This window comes from Macaca nemestrina, chromosome 11, assembly GCF_043159975.1.
Source record: "Macaca nemestrina isolate mMacNem1 chromosome 11, mMacNem.hap1, whole genome shotgun sequence".
Lineage (NCBI taxonomy): Eukaryota > Metazoa > Chordata > Mammalia > Primates > Cercopithecidae > Macaca > Macaca nemestrina.
The window spans coordinates 6,655,381-6,679,414 of NC_092135.1; the positions used below are offsets into that span (position 1 = coordinate 6,655,381).

Here is a 24,034-nt window from a genome sequence, read left to right on the forward strand (position 1 = left end):
TAATTTCAAATTTAGTACAAACAATTCACAGATGAATGGATGAAGGAGATCATTTCAAGGAGAAAGCATTTTGTGAATTACATTTATTGTTCTTTCTCTTCTTCTTCTAGAACAAGTCAAGAAAGTGAATGCTTTTCTTTCATAGCTCTGCGAAAGCAGGGCAGAGAAAACTTTATAATACCTTATGCCACTTTTGGGCAAGGACTAAACTTAATTTTGTTTAACTACAAAGGACAAATGGTTGCTTGATTCCCCAAGAGTTCTTAATTTTGAATGTTTCATTGAGCCTTTATTACACTATCACAACTAAGTCCCTTCAGCCCTAAGTAGAATGTTTTTTCTACTTTGGGGTTAAATCGAACATTTTAAAATATGCATATGAAAGTCTAGAAACAACTTTAAAATAAGATGATTGTCAGTCTCAATGTAGATAAACTGATATTACGTAGGCAATGCCACTCACACTCAGCAATGGTAAAGGGTACATGTAAGTACTTACTATAGGAGCATCCGTAGACCTCGACTCTCATGCCAATTTTCCCACTGGGATTCCATTCCAGGGGCACAAAGCGAACAAATCGGGCCCTCACTGAGTGCAGTAGCTTGTGGTGCACCACACTGTCAGCATTCATGTTTCCTGCAAAGGTCTGCAGAGAAGAAAGGAGAGCCAGTGAGGTCTGTGTTATCACCGAATTTCAGTGGAAAACTATATTTGTTACTTCACAAACTCATACTGAGAACATACCTAATTTCTCACATATTTCAAATGAAATATGGGTTGGGTGAAAATCCTGCATCATGTTTTTTTGTTTGTTTGTTTGTTTGTTTTCAGAAATACTTCACATTATTCTTTATGAAATCCCTTTTAGGCCGGGTACGGTGGCTCATGCCTATAATCCCAGCACTTTAGGAGGCTGAGGCAGGCGGATCATCAGGTCAGGAGTTTGAGATCAGCCTGGCCAGCACGGTGAAACCCTGTCTCTACTAAAAATACAAAAAATTAGCCAGGCATGGTGGCGCATGCCTGTAGTCCCAGCTACTCGAGAGGCTGAGACAGGAGAATCACCTGAACCCAGGAGGCAGAGGTTGCAGTGAGCGAGATCATATCACTGCCCTCCAGCCTGGGCAATACAGTGAGAATCTCAAAAAAAAAAAAAAAAAAATCCCTTTAAAAAATTTTATGAATAAAGCAATTCTAGTAAGTCCTGAGGCATGACACCCAAAAGCTTTACAAAATTAACAATACAATGAAATTCCCATGTTCCTAATGTTCATAATCACTGAAGAATGGAAGATAACTGACAATCTGCTTTTAGAAGGAAAGGATTTTATTGAAGTAATTGTCACCATTAATTGAGGCCAGTCGCTATGCTAAGCACTTTCCATTATCATTATCACCATTTTACAGATTTTTTTTTTTTAAAAAAGAAGCCTAGAAAGAGAAAAGGGGAAGGAAAAAAATCTCCAAGTCACCCAATTGGCTAGTAATTTGAAATTTCTACAGCCTCCTACTCTTCAACAATTTAATTGTTGTTACAGGAGGGAGATAACGCAACTCAGATTTATATCTTCTTCATTTTCACATTTCCTTATGAAGTTTAAGCAAAAACACACAGCACAAAAGCTATTTGGTCTACTAACACTGTACTTCAAAGCCTTTATTTGGATGAACAATTATTGGGGAACTTTTTTTGCTGCAGATGAAATCCAAAGGCTCACACCTAATATATTTTTTAAGTGGAGTAAATATAGGTAACAAAAAATTTATCATTATAACCAATTTAAAGTAAATAATTCAGGGCATTAAGCATATTCATGTTGTTACACAACCACCACCACCATCCTTCCCCAGAACTTTTTCAACATCCCAATCACACCTCATCTTTAAGACGGGATGTCAGCTAGCATACCGATGTGCCTGCTTCGTTATGAATCATCTACTTTCTTCTTTTCAGCTTCTAATATTCATATATAAAACCTACTTGCTGTGTGCAATCAATGTCAACCAATAAAAAGAAAATCCATTGCTTTCGCAAATGGCCAAAGTGAAAACCAAGTAAGATAATTTTGCCTATTTAATGAAATCCATTTTCAAAGACCTTAACCTTAACCTTGATTGTATTTTCTTTTTTTTTTTTTTTTTTTTTTTTTTTTGAGACAGAGTCTTGCTCTGTCGCCCAGGCTGGGGTGCAGTGGCCGGATCTCAGCTCACTGCAAGCTCCGCCTTCCGGGTTTAGACCATTCTCCTGCCTCAGCCTCCCGAGTAGCTGGGACTACAGGCGCCGCCACCTCGCCCGGCTAGTTTTTTGTATTTTTTAGTAGAGACGGGGTTTCACCGGGTTAGCCAGGATGGTCTCGATCTCCTGACCTCGTGATCCGCCCGTCTCGGCCTCCCAAAGTGCTGGGATTACAGGCTTGAGCCACCGCGCCCGGCAACCTTGATTGTATTTTCATAGCACCCGTGGATTTAGGTTATCTTGCATAATCTTTGACATTGCTACTACACAAAAAACACCCACTAGCTAATAGCTCTGAAATTAGGCAATTGATGTAATTACTATTATGTATCACAAAGTGTCTTATAAAGAAGGAAGAGTCTCCCTTTCTGTTTTTCAGCCACTTCTGCAGCAAAACTCCCATGTAAAAGAATGACTTAGTGGCGAGGAATTTCTTGAGAATTAAATTCAACATTTCAGCTCCCAGGTTTGTCAAAGCTTTGAACATTTTCTCTTCATCCAAATGGAGAATGGCTTTATTTGACAGAATTGCTCTTCCACATCCCCTGCTTTCAGCATTAGCATGTGGCACAGGTATGAAGCTGTCCTCCATCCCTGCTCACCTGGAAAGGACACCTCCTTGTGGAGTTTAGTTCTTTTAAAATGTCCTTGTGTCCATACCGCTTTGATATGTATTGGGGAAGGAAGAGAGATGGGATCTGGTGGTTTCTTACTGTTTTGGATAGAGTAAAAGTGTGTCATGTTTTTCTACAGCCTAACTGTGGAACCTTCTATTCAGCACTCTCAATTCCCTACTGATTGCATTCATTACATTCCACCTCCCCAGGCAGGTGAGTCTGTGGGCCTATGGCATTATTTATCGAATCCAAACGTGCAATAGAAACTTATCCACCTTCAAATGACTGGCTGCCCCTTCTGAGTTCGGCATAATTAGTAGATTGAGTATCACACACACACACACACATCTTAAAACAACGTTTAAAATTTGATCGCATACTCCAGATAAAAATATTTGTTTTATGACCTAGCAATGCTTTATAGGAGTTAATCCCGTGACTAATGTATGGTGTGCGCCAACGAGAAGGAATCCCGGACTCTCATTCTCAGAAGAGGCAGCCTTAGTATTGCAGTCTCATAGCCTCAAAGTCCAACTATCCCAGAGCCACAACATTTGCGGTTTCATAGTCTTAGAGGCTCATGGTCAAGCAGATCCAAAGTCTCACAGTTCTGAGATCTCAAAGTTTGCAATGCATGGTCCCAGGGACTTCCTGGTGCCGGTAGCTTAAAGTCACCTAGAAAGCATTTAACAGTAGAGGCAGATTGAATCTAAACAAAGCTACAGTCAGCCCCTCCCCAAGCTCACCGGTGGATCAAAGGCAGTCAATCACTTATCAACGCCAAAAGTTATGTGCTGGATGAATAGCAAGAAAAGACCTTTCTGTTAGATGTATTAAAGACGTGGTCCTATCCAAAGCCATCTCAGCTGCTGAATTTAACATGTGAACAAAGAGAATGACAACAAACTACTCATCAGAAAACAAACAAACAAACAAACAAACAAAAAACCACGGAAATCCCAAAATGCTGAAAGTAAAACACTATCAACCTAGCATTGTACATCCAATGCTGGAACTCAGAAAATGATACCCCAAAACATGGCACTTTGACATACAACTAAAGAAGTAGCCTCAATTCTCTCTGACCTTCCCCTCCTCACTCCATCTCTCAATACTTTGTCTGTTCCAAAGCACAGGCTATTCTCTGAAGTTCTTTTATCTACTTGGAAACTGAACCCACCAAAGAGAAGCACAATTATCTTCAATCTCCTCCCTGAAATTTAATTATTTAGGGAAGATTACAACTCTTATTACAGAGAAAAAAATTTCTAAAAATTAAACAGCACACCTAGAACCCAGATGATCTTTATCTCTAATCCTATTCAATGCCTAAAAAGAATTATTTATTAAAAATAGTCTGAGTATTGGGTCCATCCATCTTCCCTGCTCTTCAGAATGACCACATTTCTCCCATCTCCCTTTCCCCTGTGAAGAAGGGTATTGAAGCATCTGGACCTCATTGAGTTACTGAGTTATCATTCTCTAGCAACTCCCCTGGTGTGCCTTTTCTTTCTAGTATCCTGCTAGTATTTAACTCCCATGTTAAATACACTGGTATGCCTTTTCTTTCTAGTATCCTGCTATTGTAAATTTGTTACATTAATTTGTTACATTTGTTAATTTTCAGTGAACTTTTAGATACAAGAGAGGAAGTTTTCCCCTCACCTCTACACCCACCCCCCAAAAAATAGCTTTCAAATATGAAGGAAAAATTAAAGTTCCATGAACAAAATAAATAATTTATTAGCTATATAGCTGCTAAGAAATGCTAATATGAAAGTAGAAGAAATTGATGCCAGGTGAAATTTGTGGTGCACAGGAAAGAATGATGAGCTCTCAATCCCACTAGTGAAAATGGATCAAAAGGAAAGGAAATCAGTATATCAAAAGGATACCTGCACCCCCATGTTTATCACAGCACTACTCACAACAGCAAAGATATGGAAACAATGCGTGTCCATCAATAGATGAATAGTTAGAGGAAATGTAGTCTATGCATTATTCAGCCATAAAAAAGAATGAAATCCTGTCATTTGCAACCACATGGATGGAACTGGAGGTTATTACGTTAGGTAAAATAAGCCAGCTACAGAAAGACAAACTTCACATGTTTGCACTCACATGTGAGAGCTAAATATAAGTTGATCTCATGGAGGTAGAGTAGAATGATAGTTACCAGAAGCCAGGAAGGATATATGTGAGGTTGGGATGAAAAAAGATTGGTTAATGGGTACAAACATGTAGTTAGATAGAATAAATATGTTCTAATGTTTAATACCACAGTAGAATGACTATAGTTAACAACAACAATGTATTATATATTTTAAAATAGCTAGAAAAGGTGATTTGAATTATTCCTAATACGAATAAATGATAAATGCTTGAGCTGATGGATATCCCAAATACCCTGACTTGATCATTGCACATTCTGTGTATGTATCAAAATATCACATGCATAACATAACTATGTACAAGTATTACACAACCATTTAAAAATCAAATGAAAAATGCATGGTTAAATATAAAAGACTATCTTTCTTTCTTAAACATTTTAAAAGTCAGTTCATAGTTTTTTAAAAAAATAATATCTTGTAATGTTTGCAAGGCACGTAGAGGAAAATATATGTGAACAAAACTAAAAAGGATGGAAAGTACAGAAAATGGAATTATACAAATGGGCAAAAAATCAGAAAGGATATGAAAGATTCAAATAATATTATCAGTAAAATTGACCTAATTTACATTCATAGAATACTCCATTCAATGACTGCAGATTATACATTATTTTAAAGTCCACACAGCACATTCACTGAGACCATACCCTGCACCATAAAATAGGTCTTAGTTAAAACCATACTGTTTGTTTTTTAACCACAATTAAATTAAATTAGAAATCAATAATAAATTACCTAGAAAAACTTCAAATATTTGGAAGTTAATCAACATACTTCTAAGTATGTTTTGACCCATAGGTCAAAGAAGAAATCAAAATGGAAATTAGAAATTAGTTTGAACTGCATGATGATAAAAACACTGTATCAAAGCTTGTGGGACACGGTTAAAGCAGACCTTAGAGAAAAATTTGTGGCTTCAGTTCTTTGCACATAAGAAGAATAACATAAAATTTAAAATCTAATTTTCCACTTCTAGAGGCTACCAAGACAGTAAATTTAATTCAGAATATTAATAGATTGGAATATTACTCAACAATAAAAAGTAACAAAGTGCTGATTCCTGCAACAACACATTAGTTGAGCAAAATAAGCCAGCCATAAAGAGTGCAAACAGCACGATTCTGTGCATATAAAATTCTAAACCAGGCAGACCTAAGCTCTGAGGATGGAAACCAGATCAGTACTTTTCTTGACAGTGTGAGGGCACGAATGACTGCAAAAACATTCATCAGTTCATTTGATCATAGCATTCTTGCGAAGGAGGTAGGCTGTTCTATCTTCATTTTAAAGGTGAGAAAACTTAATTTCGGAGAGGTTAAGTGATCCAAAGTCGTAAGTAAAAAAATTATCAGAAGTTGAGACTAGATTATAGGGATTCTGATGAGAGTCTAGTGACCCTTTTACTTCGCTCCCATAATCACCTCCATATATAAGTGGAGTCCAGTTTCTGCAACCAAATAATTATAGTGCCTGCATCACAGCTACCGTTTTCAAGGGTCTCCTCCATGCCAGGCACTTGCTAGGCTCTTTGCATGTATTAGTTCACTTTGTCGCACTTATCATCAAGGAAGCTTTCAGCCCACTTCCTCACTAAAAGAGACACCCTGTTCCCACCTCTCCATATGTATTTAACCCTTCTGAATTTGCCGTACGTCTTACAAACATGTGGCTCATTAACGTAGTGTCTCCGCCTCACTAGGAAAACCCTGGGACTCAGAGAGATTAATGGCAAGAACACACTGCAAAAATCAGTGCAGGTCCTTTCCATTTACAGTTCTGAGTAATATTATATGCACTACTTCTCAGAAATTTGTTTTTTCTCTTTTCCCCAACCCCCGCATCCGCACAACCTTAGGTACTAATATACTGAAGTTATCCACGGGTCTTTTACAGTTATAATGAGATAAATGTTATTATTTTTGTTACTCTCGAATATCATTCCTATGATTCTTAACAAAGCTGTTCACTGATCTTATCCCTACACGGGAACACAGTGCAGGAGTTTGTCTTTCTTTCCCTGGAGTTAAAGAACTTGAGGCTCAGAGAAGTTAAGTTTCTTGTAATGGTCACAGGGAGAGTGAAATTTGCTCTTCAAAGAGAATCTCAATCTCCCATCTTCTTCTAAGAACTCTCCACCACACTTGGCCTGAATATTAGAAAAGCAAATAAGCACATAGAAAGTAGATCACAGGGAGAGCTTACTCGGGATTGACACACAGAAGAATATGCCAGAAGTGAGAGAGAAGAGTATCAGTCAGCATTCAGCCCCTGCCCTTTTGCCACTCCGTCGTTCCTAAGTGTTCAACACTGTTTGGTTGATGAATGGAAGAACCTCTGGTCACACAAAGGTGCTGATGCTCTTCCTCAACTTTGTTAGGAAGGTCATGGTGTGGGCAGTCACTGTGAGGCTACGGCAAGATTGGTGCTGGGACTGATCAGTGGAGGGTGGACGGGTCTGAGCTGGCTGCCACCACAGCCACTCATTTGGATTCTGTGAATTCACCGTAGCCAGCTGACCTACACTGTTGACTTTGACTGGCAGTGAGATTACAAGTATCCACGTGTCACCAGGCAGATGTTATTAATTTGCCTAACTACAGTCTGTACAAGAAATGACAGGTACAGCAACCAAATTCTGCATCAGTGACCTTGATGGGATGTCGGGAATTTTCAGGGAGACTCTGTTGCAAGTCTGGTGCTCTGCCAAACACACCACGTTGCCTAAGGGTCCATGTGAAGAGAAGCAGTGGGAGAGAAAAGAGATGAGCTTTGGGTACCAATCCTAACATCCCTGCTGATACGGTTTGGCTGTGTCCTCACCAAAGTCTCATCTTGAAATGTAGCTCCCATAACCCCCCCATGTCATGAGAGGAACCCAGTGGGAGGTGATTGAATCATGGGGGTGGGTTTTTTCCCCTGCTGTTCTCGTGACAGTGAGTAAGTCTCACGAGATCTGATAGTTTTGGAAAAGGCAGTTCGCGTGTAAATGCTTTCTTACCTGCTGCCACGTAAGACGTGCATTTGGTCCTTCTTAGCCTTCTGCCGTAATTGTGAGGCCTCCCTAGCCATGTGGAACTGTGAGTCAATTAAATCTGTTTCTTTTATAAAGTACCCAGTCTTGGGTATGTCTTTATTAGCAGCATGAGACTGGACTAATATGATTTGCCCTGTCATCCCCAGCAAGACACCCAGACTGTAATTCCTCTGGGAATATGGATTGTATCTCGTTTTAAACTGCATTTTCCAGAACAGTGCATGGAGCACAGTATTTCTTAAAGGTATATTGAAATAGATTTCAGTAACCCAAGCCAAATATATGTAGTTTTTTCAAAATCAGTCAATTTACAAACAACATCTTAATGCTTCGCATACTGTTATTAAAGACTTGCTGAATAACTGGGTGAATTAATGAACAAAGAAACATAAAAAACTTTTCTAAATCTCTGTTTACTCATCAAGAAAATAGTGAAAATGAAGTCTCCAGGAAAGATGTGAATCTTACATCGAATACATATGCAGATGACACTTCATTTTGTAGGTTCTTTCCAATACAAGCCATACTCTTCAAGAGACAGAGAGACAGAAGGAAAAAAAAGAGAGGCAGGTTCCACCAGGAAATACTTGTAAAAATATCTTTGTTTGACAGTGTACGCTGAAGCAACGGCCTGTTAATACCTCAAGTCACATGCAAGGAATGTGTCAATGACACTTAACGTTTTCTGAATGACTTTCAAAGGGATGTCCCCCCGGAAGAGTATAAACTAAAGTTAAGGAGGAACTAGCAGCACAGAGGTAATTAGAAATGATTGGTTTTCTTTTTAATTTAAGAAGATACATTTAATAAGGCAAAGGGTAATTAACATGCAAACCACAGACTTAAAGCTAAAATTGACAAACCCATTCAGGCTTCAGAGTACCAAACTGCTATTCAGAGCAGTGCAAAAGCGGATATCAGACAGGCGTTTATAGAAAAGAAAATGAGGGAGACAGGTGTTAGGCACTGGCCACTACTGGTAGCTGAGAGGAACTCTGAAATGATAGATTTGAAGAGACAAAAATAAGAGTTAAACGATTGAATTGTCCTTTCCCCTCACCTTCCTTATGTGGAGCACAGGGCCCATTATATCATAAGTGCATATGTGTGTATCTACTTGTCGTTTAATAGGGACGGTTATTTGATTAGCTTGAAAGACCACTCAGAATTCGATGGCTATCTAAGAATCCTGTTGTATCTTAACAGTTGGCAAGAGGGGAATGACTGATTGGCACCACTTTGCCACCCTGCTTGCTTTGCCTGGTTACGACCTGCAGATTAGAGAAACAACACAAGGATTTCGGCCAACACTAGAGAAAAGCTGACATTCCAGCCTGATCTCACCACCAGTGGCATGGGTATAGGCTCTCAGAGCTGTGCTAGTAATAATCACGTGCTCCTGTTCTCTCCCTTCGCTCAGGAGTCACTACCAACTCCGTGCTCTTACTCTCTTGGAGTTGTGTACCTGGGACACTGAAGATGTATATGTTTATGCTTCTGTCTCTGGCAGTAGAAATTCCCTCCAGTGGCTATTAGTGCTTCCTCATTCCCAGCCCAGTCCTGGCACATCTTTTGTGACACATGTGTTCCTGTGCCACCAGTCATCAACTTGACATTTTCCTCCTAGTCTCCTTGTCCTGACCTTCACTGTCAGTCATTCTGCTGAAACTTGACATGGCCACTTTGGAAAATGAAATCTGAAGGGATCCTAACACGGACCACTTTGTTATTCAGTTACCCATATGAAAGTTATTTCTGATGCAAACCTTACTAAATATAGAGTCTCCTAACACACTCCTGGAACCCCGTCCTAAACCATCAGTTATATCCCTTTTTATTCTTAGTGATGGGATATAATAGAGCTTGTCAGCAGAAGTTACTCAGTAAACCCATGAAGGCTGCAGGGGGTAATGTCTTCCATTAAGTGACTCTCCCACTGGAGACTCCAGTGTTGTCAGACTGACCAGTACCTGGCCCCAGGCAGAAAAGCCCAGCTTCCCCTAAGGGCAGTGCCCCATGACCAGGGAGGTACTGCATCGCTACCCTCACTGCCCCGTGAAAGTTATTACTTCTATATTCCATTTTCTCATCCTTCTTCTACTTTGATGAATAAGTGTCCTTTCCTGTGAATTATTTGCATTAAAACTCCTCCATCAGTAACATAAGTACAAATAGAACTTATTGAAAGTCAAGAGTTATAAGCACCAAGAAAGGGCATTGATAAAGTTATTTTAAGGTAGATGTGGAAGAACCCAAATCACCATTGGGCCTCTGCTTATTTATGTCTTTAACAACCAAACACTAATTTAGAATGAAATTTCTGAATAAAGTTCTCAAAGTTCGTCTTAGAACAATATGAACTTTTGTATATAAGTAGTCTATCAGCATCCCTATGATAGTGATAATGAGTCACTTAGTACTAGAAGATAAAGTATGACAACTGATATTATGTACATCAACCCAGAAACAAACAGAACTGTGCCTTTATTGCCCACTGGCTTGTATAATTCAGAAGAGAAATTCTTCTCAAAGGCATTATGCATGTAAAGATAAATGTTTGTTAAGTAATTGAGGACATGCATATGACACCAGACTCCTCTGTTGCTATTGCTGTGTTCGTTCCGAAATTCTGAATTTTGTATGACTTCTGCTGTGTTAAGTATGAGATAATCGGCTGGGCGCGATGGCTCTTGCCTGTAATTCCAGCAATTTGGGAGGCCGAGGCAGGTGGATCACATAAGGTCTGGAGTTTGAGACAGCCTGGCCAACATGGTAAAACCCTGTCTCTACTAAAGATACAAAAATTAGCTGGGGGTGGTGGCATGCGTCTGTAATCTCAGCTACTCGAGAGGCTGAGGCAAGAGAATCACTTGAACCCAGGAGGCGGAGTTGCAGTGAGCCAAGATCTTGCAACTGCACTCCAGCCTAGGTGATAGAGCGAGACTCAGTCTCAAAAACAAAAGTAATTAAAACAAAAAACAAAAAACAAAAAAACCCACAGTATTGGGGTAATGAAGCGACTGTTGAAACAGTGTCATATATTTATGTTTCTGTCTCTGCACTGAGAGATAACACCAACATGTATGGCAGCTCCACCATATGGCGCACGCCTGGAAAAGACTGAAATACCCTCTTAGCAAAATCAGACTTTTCACATTCCACTACAGAAAAAAGAAAACAACCACCACCACCACCACCACCACCACCACCACCACCACCAATGCCTTTGCCCTTTTAAACAAAGTAAACAGAAATCTTTTTCAACTATCTTGCCAATGAGGTAGGGAACTAGAGCATGGGAGTTGGCAGGGCAGCCTGACCTTCTCTTAGAGCATCTGGAGTTAAGGAGTGATATTGCAGCAAGGGCCAGGCCCAGAGCTAGGAAGAGGCTAACTCAGGTCTACAGGGTAAAGCCTTGGGGCAAACAGAAAAACAGAAACAAAGATGAAACGGCTGCTAGTCTTCATAACGCCTTTACGTTCTTATGTGCATTGCAGTGGCTTTAGTAGGTGATCTTGCCAAATCTTTTTCATCTTCCCAGCACGATTTCTCTTTCTCTCTGTCTTGCATTATTTTCTTTCCTACACTTATCACCACCTGACAAACTAAATATATGCATATATATATCCATTTACTTGTCTATCTCCCCGCCATGACACTCTAAGCTTCATGAGAGCAGAGTATTCTCCTAAAATCTCAAGCAGAAGAGGTGGCCCATAAGTCCTTGTTGAATGAAGAAATAATACGTAGCATTGGTTTCCCTATTTTTTTTTTTCATTATAAGCCCTGTTATGTTTTCATGGTGCATCTTGAGGGAATAATGCTCCATGGAAATCTGAACATAATGTCTTAATGGGAGGTCTTAATGGGAGATCTTCCTGGTCATGACTTTGGATGGAAAACAAAGGATAGGAGTTTTGAGGAATGTTCTCAATGAAATGTCATTTGTTTAAGAGGGAACTGGTATGACATTATAGTTTAGAGCTCCTTCTACTATCACAGTGAATTTAGGAATCTTAAGTGTCAGGCTACAGTGCTTCAGAGAGACAAATAATAAAGTGTCAATGTTCAAGGTTCACCGAGCCCTATGTTACCCAGACTATCCAAAATTATTTGAGGTGGAAATATCAAAAGGAGTGAATGGGCAGTATATGAAGTCTGTGTTTCATCCTTGATGCCATTCCACACCTCGGAGAGTCAGCTTGTTAACCCCACAAACTACCCACAGACTGTGGGCTCTAGTTTCTGCCATCCTTTATACTTAATTGACCAGAGAATAAGCTAAGGCTGGTGCTGGTTTCATGAGAAACAAATGATGACTAAATAAATCTAGGATGCTCGCTCATCCTTATTTCCTCCTTAGAACTTTCCAGGCTCACTTCCAGGGATGAACATCTATACCAGCAGAAAAGCTCCAACTTGCCTGTCCTATAGTCAATTTTCTCCAAAGATAATTTCACCTCCCTGAATGGGAATATTTGAGGAGATAGCAGATTCTTGTGGGAAAGAGGAATATGAAGGCAGACATCATGTGTCTTTTTAAACAATTCATGTTATTGAGATTTGGATCTTAAACTAGCACTCTACGGAGAACATGTAAGCTCACTGACAGCCTGTGGCAAAACCACATACTAGCCCAAGTTTATCACGATCTCCTCCTCTCTTCTTCACTCGTTTGTTCCCTTTCTTTCCTTAGATGACTTTCAACTTTTTCTGTTGAATTGTAAGTAGCCCAAGCAATGAATTTCTCCTTTTCCTAGGGAAAATGAGCAGTTGAGGAGGCAGATTTTAAAAGGAACACATGAAGGATAATGGAAGAAAGAAGAAAGAGAGAAAGGAGGAAAACACTTTACAAGCTAAAGGAATTAATTTCTCTTGCCCATTTGCCTGGTAAATTGAGACAGAATTACTGGATATTTACTGGAAGCTCTGAGGTCTGACCTTGAGTAAATAGAAACCCAAGTCAGTACATGGTATATGGCCCACCTCCCTCCGTCTTCACCATCATCTTCATCATGTCCTTCCTGGATCACTGCAATAGCCTCCAGACAATTGTTTGGCCTCCAGTGTTACTCCCATCTAATCAATCTGACAAGTGAGTTCATTACCTTTAAGATAAAGTAGGGCTGGACGCAGTGGCTCATGCCTGTAATCCCAGCATTTTGGGAGGCCAAGGCAGGCGGATCACCTGAGGTCGGAAGTTCAAGACCAGCCTGACCAACATGGAGAAACCCCGTCTCTACTAAAAATACAAAATTAGCCAGGCGTGGTAGCGCATGCCTGTAATCCCAGCTACTCAGGAGGCTGAGGCAGGTAAATCGCTTGAACCCGGAAGGCGGAGGTTGCAGTGAGCCAAGATCGGGCCATTGCACCCCAGTCTGGGCAAAAAGAGCAAAAATGCATCTCAAATAAACAAACAAACAAAAAAAGATAAAGTAAAAATTTCTTAATATTCCCTATAAAGCCCTCTGCTTTCCAAATTAGCTCCTGCTTCTTCTCTCCTCTCCATGTCCTCCTTCTGTTATATCAAACTGCGAGATGTTCCCCCAAACACAACAGGGAAATAATTCCTTAAAGCATCTTCTCAGCTCTGTTTTTCCCCAACCTCTGTGTTGAAGCTGGTGGCACTCTCCTTGTTCATCCTAGTGGTATTTGCCGTCATGGAAGGAAATCAGCAAAGGAGCTGGAATGTCTGTATTTAGGTTGGTCTCCTCTTCTAGACAGCAAGTGCTTTGAGGGTCACTGCCCTGATTCACTTTGCATCCCTGGTACCTGCACAAACTATAGTACACAGAAGGTAGAGAATATATGGTTGTTCCCACAAACTCAATGGAATTTTGTATAAATCACAGTGCAAAGAAAGGAGAGGACATCACTAAAGGAAATTTCTGCTTGTCTATTATGAAGCACAAAAAATGTAAACATTTTGTCTAACTCAGGTATCTATTATCATGAAATTATTTCCTTTGAGCTAAAGATAAATGTGAAGTCTGATGGCAATGTTTTGCTGGTGGCTCTACAAAGATGCGATTTTTCATTCTTCATTTCACTTGCTATCCCTAGATCCCCCTTGTGAAGTGTCACTGGATCGCTGGCTACATGTGCAAGATGAAACCACTGGGCTTTTAAGAAAGATCCCCTTGAAAGTCACCTCCAACCATTATTTCATGTATCACCTTAGGCCATTCATATCATCTTTCAGAATCTTAGTCTATTCATCTATTACATGGAGATAACAATACCATGGGAAAGGAATGATATATATTAAACAGTCACACATTTATTTATATTTTAGAGTAACACAACATCGTTGTAGTGACCTCCAAAGATGACTTTGCAGAAGATGATATAGACTGAATTCTCCTGCAAATTCATACACTGAAATCCTAATGCCAGTGTCACATTATTAGGAAGTGGAGATTTTGAGAGGTAATTAGTTCATGAGAATGAATCTTCTGTGATGGAATTAGTGTCATCGTAAGAATAGAAAAAGAACTAGCCCTATTTTGGCTTTCCCTCATATGAGGAGGCAATGAGAAAATAGCCACTTGCACACGAGGAAAAGTGCTCTTACCAGACACTGGATCTTCCAGCACCTTAATCTTGGACTGTCCAGCCTCCAGAACTGTGGGTAATAAATTTCTGTTGTTTAAGGCTATTGTACATTTGTTATAGCAGCTAGAACTATCTAAGACAGAAAGGCTCTGGCATTGTCAACCTGCACCAAGTAATCACACAATCTAAATAGAAAAAAACTTGCTTACTATGCAAATTCAGCGTCAAAGAAATTCTCTGGCCTCTCCTATCCACAAGAGTGTCACCTAATTTTTTTTCTTACACATAAAAATGCCTGACAGCTTTCAGCATTGCAACATAGTGATGTCCTAAGACAGGAGACTGAGACTCAAGGAGATGCAGCGATGCTCAATGTTAACTTCTGGTCAGCAGCCTAAGTAGGGCTCATTATTCTCTGCATTTGACTCTGACTGGCCTTTTTCTGCACAGATTGTTGTAGTTCAAGACAAAAAGTCCTGCAGCAAAATACTGGGAGACCTGTATTCTAACACCAAATGTATATTAAACAGTTGTTATTATTATCATTATGGCTATTATTATTGTTGTTGTTGACAGGTTAGCAGGGGTATTGAATTCACATATAGAAAGATCTATCTCAAGCCCCAGTTCACATTAAAGTGAATTTACTCAACTAAGAAATTCAGTGAATTTTTGTTTATTTTAATTGCTTTCTGGAGCATCTAGATCCAACTATTCATTAGAAAAAGTATAAAATTGAAAACAAGACTCTGACACTGCCTTTAAAGTAGCAAGCTATTTTTGAATTGATAAAATTGTTTAAAAAGGAGAAAAGGGGGGGAAGGAAATAATGCTTGTCGTAGCCTGCATTTCACTTCAGTTCTTTACAACATATTTATTAAAGCATTTTGTATCCAGAAAAAAAGGATCCCCTAGAACTGTGAATTGATTAGCCTTCTCCAATAGTTTGCAACAGTGCTTCCACTGCTGATATTAATCATGCTTCCAGCACCTCCTCTGCACCAATACCAGGGAGGTCTGCACGCCCCATATTGAATGCAAGGAATTAACGCTGGATAAATGTGTTTGGACCTTGCTGTGTTAAGGAACACTCAGGCTCTGTTTATACTTTGCTTCATTCCCAAGTTTAAATAGTGATTTTCAGACTATCCAGCTTGGTAATTCTATACTTGGTCTGATTTCATTGTTGACAATGTTTGAATCAAGCCAGACAGGCATATGGAAGTTCCTTAGCTTGACTTGCAAGGTCTTATTAGCTGGCCCTGTTCTGCTTTGAGTCTTATTTCTCACAATCCCTGAATGTACTATAAACTCCAAAAAATTAGACTACTCAATGTCACTGGCCAGACACATTACATGCAGTCTTGTTTTAGGGTCTTGGTGCTACTACTGCATGGCACTGTAGCAAGGTGTTGATGATGGACTCTGGGGCACATTGCCTAGGTTCAGTCATTGCCCTCCCACTTACTGGATGTGAGAATTCAGGCACACACTTAGCTTTTCTATTCTAGCATTTGCCCAACTTTAAAATGGGGACAAGAGTGCATTTCTCAAGAGGATGGTGAGTGTGTGTGTGTGTGTGCATGTGCGTGCATGTGTGTGTAGAAATATAAATATATGTATGCATATTAGTTAACATGTATGCTAATAATTTATGCCAGAATTATTCTATGTAATATGCCATATACATTGACATAGTGTTTAGATATTGCTTAGAACAGTTCTAGCATGAAGTATGAAGTTTTGGCACAGTATGTGACCTATATAAGTGTTAACTACTATTATGGCTAGTTCCACACGTTTAGTTAAATTGTAGTTATTCTTCAGGCTCACGTCAAATACTGACTCCTTTATTAAACAGTCCTAATTTTCTAAGCAGGAGAGCAGAGAGAATATTTATTGGATGTAGAAAATGATCCAGGTGCATGTTTTCACATCAGTCTTTTGTCATATCCTATGCTGTTTCTGGGCATTTTGGGAATGAGGAAACTGAGAACTGACATCCAGTAAGTTGCCCACAGTGGACTTGGGATGTGAGCCCAGGTCTGTCCCCCTGTGCAAACTGACTTTCTCTCTGCTCAACACTGTTGCTTCTTGGGAGGCACGCTCTCTCTTTCCTCTGGACTACCAAGGCACATTATTTCTCAATCTCTCATGGCACTCGATTCTTTCTATTTTGTATTATAACTATGTGTGTACATACTTGACCTTCATTATAAAAGAATGTGTATTTTTAGAGCAGAAATCTCAGGTATTTATATATACATTCCCTTCCCCAATTCCACCTTTGTTTGTTCCTTTGCTTTATCAATGGGCATGTTTGCTTCCTCTATAAGATTCTGTGTTTCTTGGGTGAATTTAATTGTTGGAAGATGATTTCATCCCAGCATTTATCACAGGGTAAGATCAAGAGCATTTTATTATGCATTTTACTGAATTATAAATATGTATAGCATGTAAAAGACTGCCACTACCTGAAGCTCTGATACTTTAGTGGGATACTGAGCCTGAATTGGAGCTTCACAAGATTCCTTTGGTGGGCAGTAGAATGCATGTGTCTTGGCAGAGGCGATGCAGTCAGAAGGAAGGGTGAAGGAAAAGCAGATGGGCTGCAATCTTGTCCTCACCACAATGGGACCTGGGCAAACTACTCTACCACTTTAAGCCTTTGTTTTCTCCTCTGTGGAATGCGAATGACAACACTGGGTTTATCAGAGAGCTGTTTGAAGAATGAAAGGCAAAGGGTATGTCAATTACTTGCAAGTTCCTGAATATAGCAAATCCTCATTGAGTGTTCAATATACAACTTTTCCTTCCTGTTAATATGCCACTTGGGGTCAAATTGTCCATGGAAGTCTAAGCCATTCTCTGTCAGAAATTGTTTGTAGTGCTTGTCCAGAGATGTCTCATTCCTTCATTCCTGTCTCTCCTCTTTTCATGCTCTGTATTCATCTTTTTGTATTTATTTATTATCTTTTTGTTTTTCTTTTTTGAGACAGAGTCTCACTGTACTCCAGGCTGGAGTACAGTGGCACCATCTCGGCTCTCTGAAACTTCTGCCCCTGGGCTCAAGCGATTCTCATGCCTCAACTTCCTGATTAGCTGGGATTACAGGTGCCAGTCACCATGCCCGGTTAATTTTTGTATTTTTAGTAGGGATGGGGTTTTACCATGTTGGCCAGGCTAGTCTTGAACTCCTGATCTCAGGTGATCCGCCCACCTTGGCCTCCCTAAGTGCTGGGATTACAGGTGTGAACCACCATGCCTAGCCTATTCACCTTTTATTAATGACTACAGAAAACATATAATAGCTATAACAGTTATTTCATATATAATGTAGCTGGGTTCTCTAACTTACCCAAAACATTTTAAAATTTTGGTGACTAGAAGCCAGGATAAACTGCTAGCTTAAAGCTTACAGTGTTGTTCATTCATATATAGAGAAGAATTGCAAATTTACTTTGCAGAAAATAAATCACAAAACTTCAGTGTGCCCCTTGGTTTTACCAAAGTAAAGCCATATCCCTGTTCAGGTGAGGTGCAGCCTGACACAATGGGATGTCCCAGAGAGAGCCTGAGCCTGGGCTTGGCGGAACTACATCCTGCCCCTCTTTACGTAGTCCCTACGGTAAGTTTGTATGCACCCATAGTTTTGGGGTGCAGGAGATCTGGTCAAATGCCTTTGACCTTTGGCACCCTGTAGGGGCAGCTGAGTGAATCCATACAACAGAGTGTCATACTATGGGTGAAGCAGAGAAGTCCAGCAGGGTTGCCTGGCATTGGAGGCTGAACCCCATGCATGGGTCTAGCATCTTTAACATATAATAGTCAGTATAAAGCTTTCTGTGTGTAATTTGCTTTGACTTACATGCAAACCTTCTCCTTGTCTCCAAGCCTTACAGTTAAGTCTTACCTAGTCTTTGGAGAATTATGAAAACAGACTGGAATAGTCTATTCTGACACTGCAAAAAGGGCAGGAGTCCCAGCTGAGATGAAGAGCAACAGCCAAGGTGAATTTGAAGAGCACATGAGCAATCACTGGGGTCTCTCAGAAATCTTTAGGAGTCAGAGAAGTCATGGGAAATGGTGGGTTGGCTAATTGTCATTTGGAAATTAGAGAGAAGTATGACATCTGAGGATGCCGCATGCCACATTACACACGGCCTCCACGCATGACTCTGCAATCTACGACAGTAAATCGGCGGGGATTCGAATCTAATAAAACTATGCTCACTTAACGAGGTTCTCCCATTCTTCTTTTTGGATTACAAGATAAGGAAACTAACAGAAAAGTTTTGGGATTACAAAAACCACAAAACAAAACAAAAAATAATAAAATAAAATAAGAATTAAAAATTGTTTACACGGTAATCTAAAAAGCTAAACAACTTTGAAAATTGTCCTGGGATCGGTCCACATCAGATTTAGTTGTCTGTACTTGCCTGAATATATTTAAGGAAGAGTTTTGATGAGCGTTAAGCCAAAGGTGCTTCTTTAAAATTCCTTAATTAACCTGAGACCCACATTGCTAAAGCAAAGCAACCAAAGCTTGTTTTTGGCTTTGGTTTTGTTCTCTTTTTTTCATTCTCCTTGCCTTCCTTTCTTTCTTTTTTCCTTCCCTCCTTCTTTTTCTTTTTCTTTTTTTCTTTTTCTTTTTTTGGCAAAGAACAACAAAATGCAAATCGAAAGCCAGATTTATTCAAATACCATGCTTAAGAAGCATATCTGAACAAATTATTCAGAGCAGGAGCTAGGGATTCTGAGAGAGATGACAGGGTTGTATGAATAAATTTCAATATGGCTTTACTTCTTTATGATATAATCTCAGTCTTAATTCCCAATGAAGCTGCCAAAATGCATTATAGCTCTGTCTCCATTAGAGAGATTTTGGTTTTGTCAGCTTACTCTCTGAGTATTTAGATATTTCATTTAATTGACCTATTCCTAGATATTTGTAAAGACAACTGGTTTAAAAGATTAGTAATCTTTTAACTGTTTTCCTTTTAAAGGCAATCAAAGCTATTTCTTTCCATCATCATGGGCAGTGGTTGAGCATATACCAGAGTAATCCTGCTTAGATTATTTGACCTTTTCCTCATCAGCTTTTATAGTTCGTCATTCCTGCTAACATTTCTTCACAGTAAGCAATCTTGGTGTATAGTAAATGCTAATTGGTCCTTTAAAAGGTTCCCATGATAAATACCTTTATGCCTCAATTTAAATTTTCTGGGCACAGAACAGAGATAGGAGAAGTCACTTTGCGCTGTGTCCTTCATCCAGATTCATGCTTTTCTCTAACCTCCCTGACTCTCTGCAACTTTTGATCACTTACTCTTTGTCTTATTTTCCTGTCATTTTCAGTGCCTGCTCTCACCTTTCCCTTTCTTTCTTTTTTTCTTTTCTTTTCTTTTTTTTTTTTTTTTTGAGACGGAGTCTCACTCTGTCGCCCAGGCTGGAGTGCAGTGGCGCGATCTCGGCTCACTGCAAGCTCCGCCTCCCGGGTTTACGCCATTCTCCTGCCTCAGCCTCCCGAGTAGCTGGGACTACAGGCGCCGCCACCTCGCCCGGCTAGTTTTTTGTATTTTTAGTACAGACGGGGTTTCATTGTGTTAGCCAGGATGGTCTCGATCTTCTGACCTCGTGATCCGCCCGTCTCGGCCTCCTAAAGTGCTGGGATTACAGGCTTGAGCCACCGCGCCCGTCCTCCCTTTCTTTTTTTCTCGGTAAGAACAGCAAGTGCTCTGGATTCACAGGACTGTCACCGGTCCTTTTTGTTTTTTTAATTTTTTCCACAAGAGTTAAAACAAAAGACTCAGAGGCTGCAAAAAAAGCAATGAGGCGGACTGACAAATAGCCATTTGCCCAATGCAGGTGGCAATTTAGAGAAGACGATGAGGGGAGGTGGCTGCTTTTTGTTTTTACTGCCTGAGTTACATCAGGTAAAAAGTGATATGAACAGGTCAAAAAGTCACAAAGACGACTTTATCACGTCCACCCATTTTTATGATCCCATTGTGTCGTCTTCTTTCCATTTTAAATTTTCTAAATGTTATATTCTAATTAGCATATCTAAATATGTTAATATATTAACATCTAAAATTTCTCAAAGATCTAAAATACCTTACTGTTTATACATTCTTCTTAACAAATGGTGTATCTGTTATGTAACAGGTATTTTTAAAATGCACACTAGAAATATATTATTTTAGTTAATTTCCTAGACAGTCTCTGTGAGGTATATTTTGTTATACCCATCTCATACATGAAGATCTAGATCCATGGAGTTCAAATAACTAGTCCAAGGCCACATCTCAGTTAATATGTAGAAGCAGATTTAAACCGCTGCTGGTTTGGCTTCAGAATTTAACTTTTCTAGTCATGCGGAGTAATACTGGAACCAGCAGTTCTCTGAACCCATGTCTAACACAAATATTTTTTATCTCCCTTACAGAAATAATTTCATAGAAATTTCTCAATTCTAGTCCTCTGCCTTTATAGAAAGTAGGTATGTCTTTCTGAATGTTGTGCAAAAATATTGTCCAGTCTCGTTTTTATATATTGTATATATTGTATCACACAGTGTATGCACCACCTATAAAACCACTATTCAAAATACTATGCATTATAACACCCAGTGTTTTTGTATAAGGGTTTGGCCAAATACTTTCTCCTTGAGTGTAATTATAGAAAAAAATAATGAATTTACTGCACAGCTAAATGGGCATTTTCTGTTAGTGCAACCTGACACGTTGCCATTTTTGCCTCAGCTACTAGAAAAAGAAGTATTTTCCAGGTGTTTGAGCCTAGTTGATTAACTGCACCCTAGTACACTCTGCTTTGTGTACTCTACACATGCTTCCAGTACGTTTCTGTTTACTTTTGTCCTCTTGGTGTTATTTCTCATAATATTTATCTGATTGGGGCTAACCAGTAACCTCCCACTGAAAGCAGCAGGGACAGGTGGGCTGTCATGGCTTTTTAGTAGAGAATCCTGTGCTGGAAGGTAACCCTTTCTGTATCATCGATAAGATGTAACTAAATTTAGAGTCAGAAGCCACTCTCAGGATTAGCTGCTAAGCTATTTGGTTGACAGGCGAGAAGTTAATCAGAGGATGCAGATGAGAAGTCAAAATCACAAAGAAAAATAAAAAAAGGAAGGCAGAGAAAGATCTAGGAGTTGACTCTGTCGGCAGTTGGATTATCTAGAGCCAGGGAGAGGGCCTAGCCCTTTGATTATCAATGGAAAGATTGATTCAGGCTCATCTCCCTTTTGTTATCATTGGTAGTGCTTTGGAGACACTCATACTTCGGATTTTTTAGCTGAAAGAGACTCTGGGCTGACAAACAACCCAAGTGTTTTTTTTTGTTGTTGCTGTTTAAATTATTATTACTATTGTTATTACTATTGTTACTATTATTATTTTGGAGATTTCGCCCCCTTCTGTTGCCCAGGCTGGATTGTAGTGGTGCGATCATGGCTCACTACAGCCTTGACCTCTCAGGCTCAAGAGAACCTCCAGCTTCAGTCTCCCAAGTAGCTGGGACAAGAGGCAGGTACAACCACACCCAGCTAATTTTCATATTTTTCTGTAGAGACAGGGTCTTGCTCTATTGCCCAGACTGTCTCAATCTTTTGGCCTCAAGTGATCCTCCCACTTCAGCCTTCCTAAGTGCTAGGATTACAGGCATGAGCCACTCTACCCAGTCTAAATTATTATTCAAAACAAACAAAAAAGGTTGCGCTGCTGCTTCTTTTATTTACTTGCATCTCTACTACTTGTGGAAGGCAGATATGCCTTGTTTTTTGTGTCAAAGCAACTGAGACCAGAATCTCCACTATGTGAATAATTAACTGATTTGTTAAACATATATGAATTTTTTTTTGTCTGACAAAAATGAAACTGGTCTAACTGTAAAAAACAAAAGAGAAAAACACATTTTCGAAGGCAAGAGACAAAACCTATGGGTTAACTAGCTATAGCAGGAACTACTTGAAAAGTGTCAAAAGAATGTCACAGACACTAAGCATTACATTCTTATTATTGATAACCAATCATTTAAAAAAACTGAGTATTTCATTTCGAGTGAAATTTGGAAAAACGGACAGTGAATTACATTAATATTTGCAGCAGCCAGTCTTTTCTCCAAGTTGTGGCAACACATTTTTTTTCAAGCAAAACACTTTATTAGCTTTTTAAACTCCTTATTTGCACTTCTTATCTGCACGTAAACATGACAGGACAGAAAAGGTTTCTGTTTGTTTGCGTCAGCTCTTTTTCCTTTAATTCACCTTATTGAGTTTGACTCCATTGAAATAAGATTTTGGAAAAAAGAGATGTAGAAGAAAATATGGCATTCCTCCAGCTGTCTGGTCCTGTTGACATAGTTCAGCCGCTTTGCTTCAGGAATGAATAAACCCTGAAGTCTTTCTTTGTGTCCAGGATTCTGTGAGGCTGTAGGAATAATGGTGAGCATAAAAATGGGCCCCATGCAGCCTGGTCAACATGGTGAAACCTCATCTCTCCTAAAAATACAAAAATTAGCCGGGCATGACAATGGGCACCCATAATTCCAGCTACTCAGGAGGCAGAGGCAGGAGAATTGCTTGAACCCGGAAGGTGGAGGTCTCGCTCTGGGAGACAGAGCAGTACTCTGGGAGACAGAGTGATACTCTATCTCAAAATAAAGAAATAAATAAAAATAAAAAAAGAAAAAGAAAAAGAAAAAAAAAAGGCCCCGTGCTTGGTGCTTGAAGTCAGACCAGGGATGGACATTAGCAAATATTCACACAAGTGAATGCACGATTACGAAAGGCGAGGAGCAGGAACATATAAGTATTTTGAGACCATATAATCCTGGCACTGCGCCTCAAATGAAGGTTCAGAAAATGCCTTCCCAGGGAATTGATGCGTAAGTTAAGGCTGGGCTCGCTAAGCTTCTTAAAAGCCAAGGCTTTTGCTAAAAACATGGGAAGGCTACAGCCCACAGGAAGTGAGATGGGCTGCACTCAGAAGTCCCTGCGGAACTGCATGCTTGCCTTTCTGCAGTGGCATCAGCCGTGCTTTGCAACCCAGGGTTCTGGTGGTAGCTTCAATGACTGCGGTCACTGCAGACCAGGAGTCCCTCTGAAGCCACTGCTCCCCGAGCCTTCAGCTGGCCTAGCCACCATCTGACAGCACCTTGGCTCATGCCCAAGCCACACATCTCCGGAGTCCTGCTCCTGAAGCATGATGCCTTTAGGAGGCAGTCTGTGCTCACAAATGTTCATCTGAAAGCATAGGGAGTTAACACATCAATGACAGAGTTGGAGGACAAATTCTTTTCTTTTCATCCTCTAGACACACTGTTATAAAGTGTAGTCTCTTCCTACGGCCACTCTGAAGCCTATGAGGAGAGGTGGCTAGTTTGAAATGTCAC

At 39.8% G+C, this 24,034-nt stretch overlaps 1 protein-coding gene across 2 annotated transcripts in view; it reads right to left on the reverse strand.

Moving 5' to 3' along the window:
• LOC105492445 (contactin associated protein family member 5) overlaps nt 1–24,034 on the reverse strand; it is a 909,336-nt gene that overhangs the window by 499,610 nt on the left and 385,692 nt on the right. For both annotated transcript variants that reach the window (XM_071072554.1, XM_071072553.1), the window contains exon 4: nt 500–647. In XM_071072554.1, the coding sequence (XP_070928655.1) occupies nt 500–647 (148 nt within the window). The remainder of the gene's footprint in view (nt 1–499; nt 648–24,034) is intronic.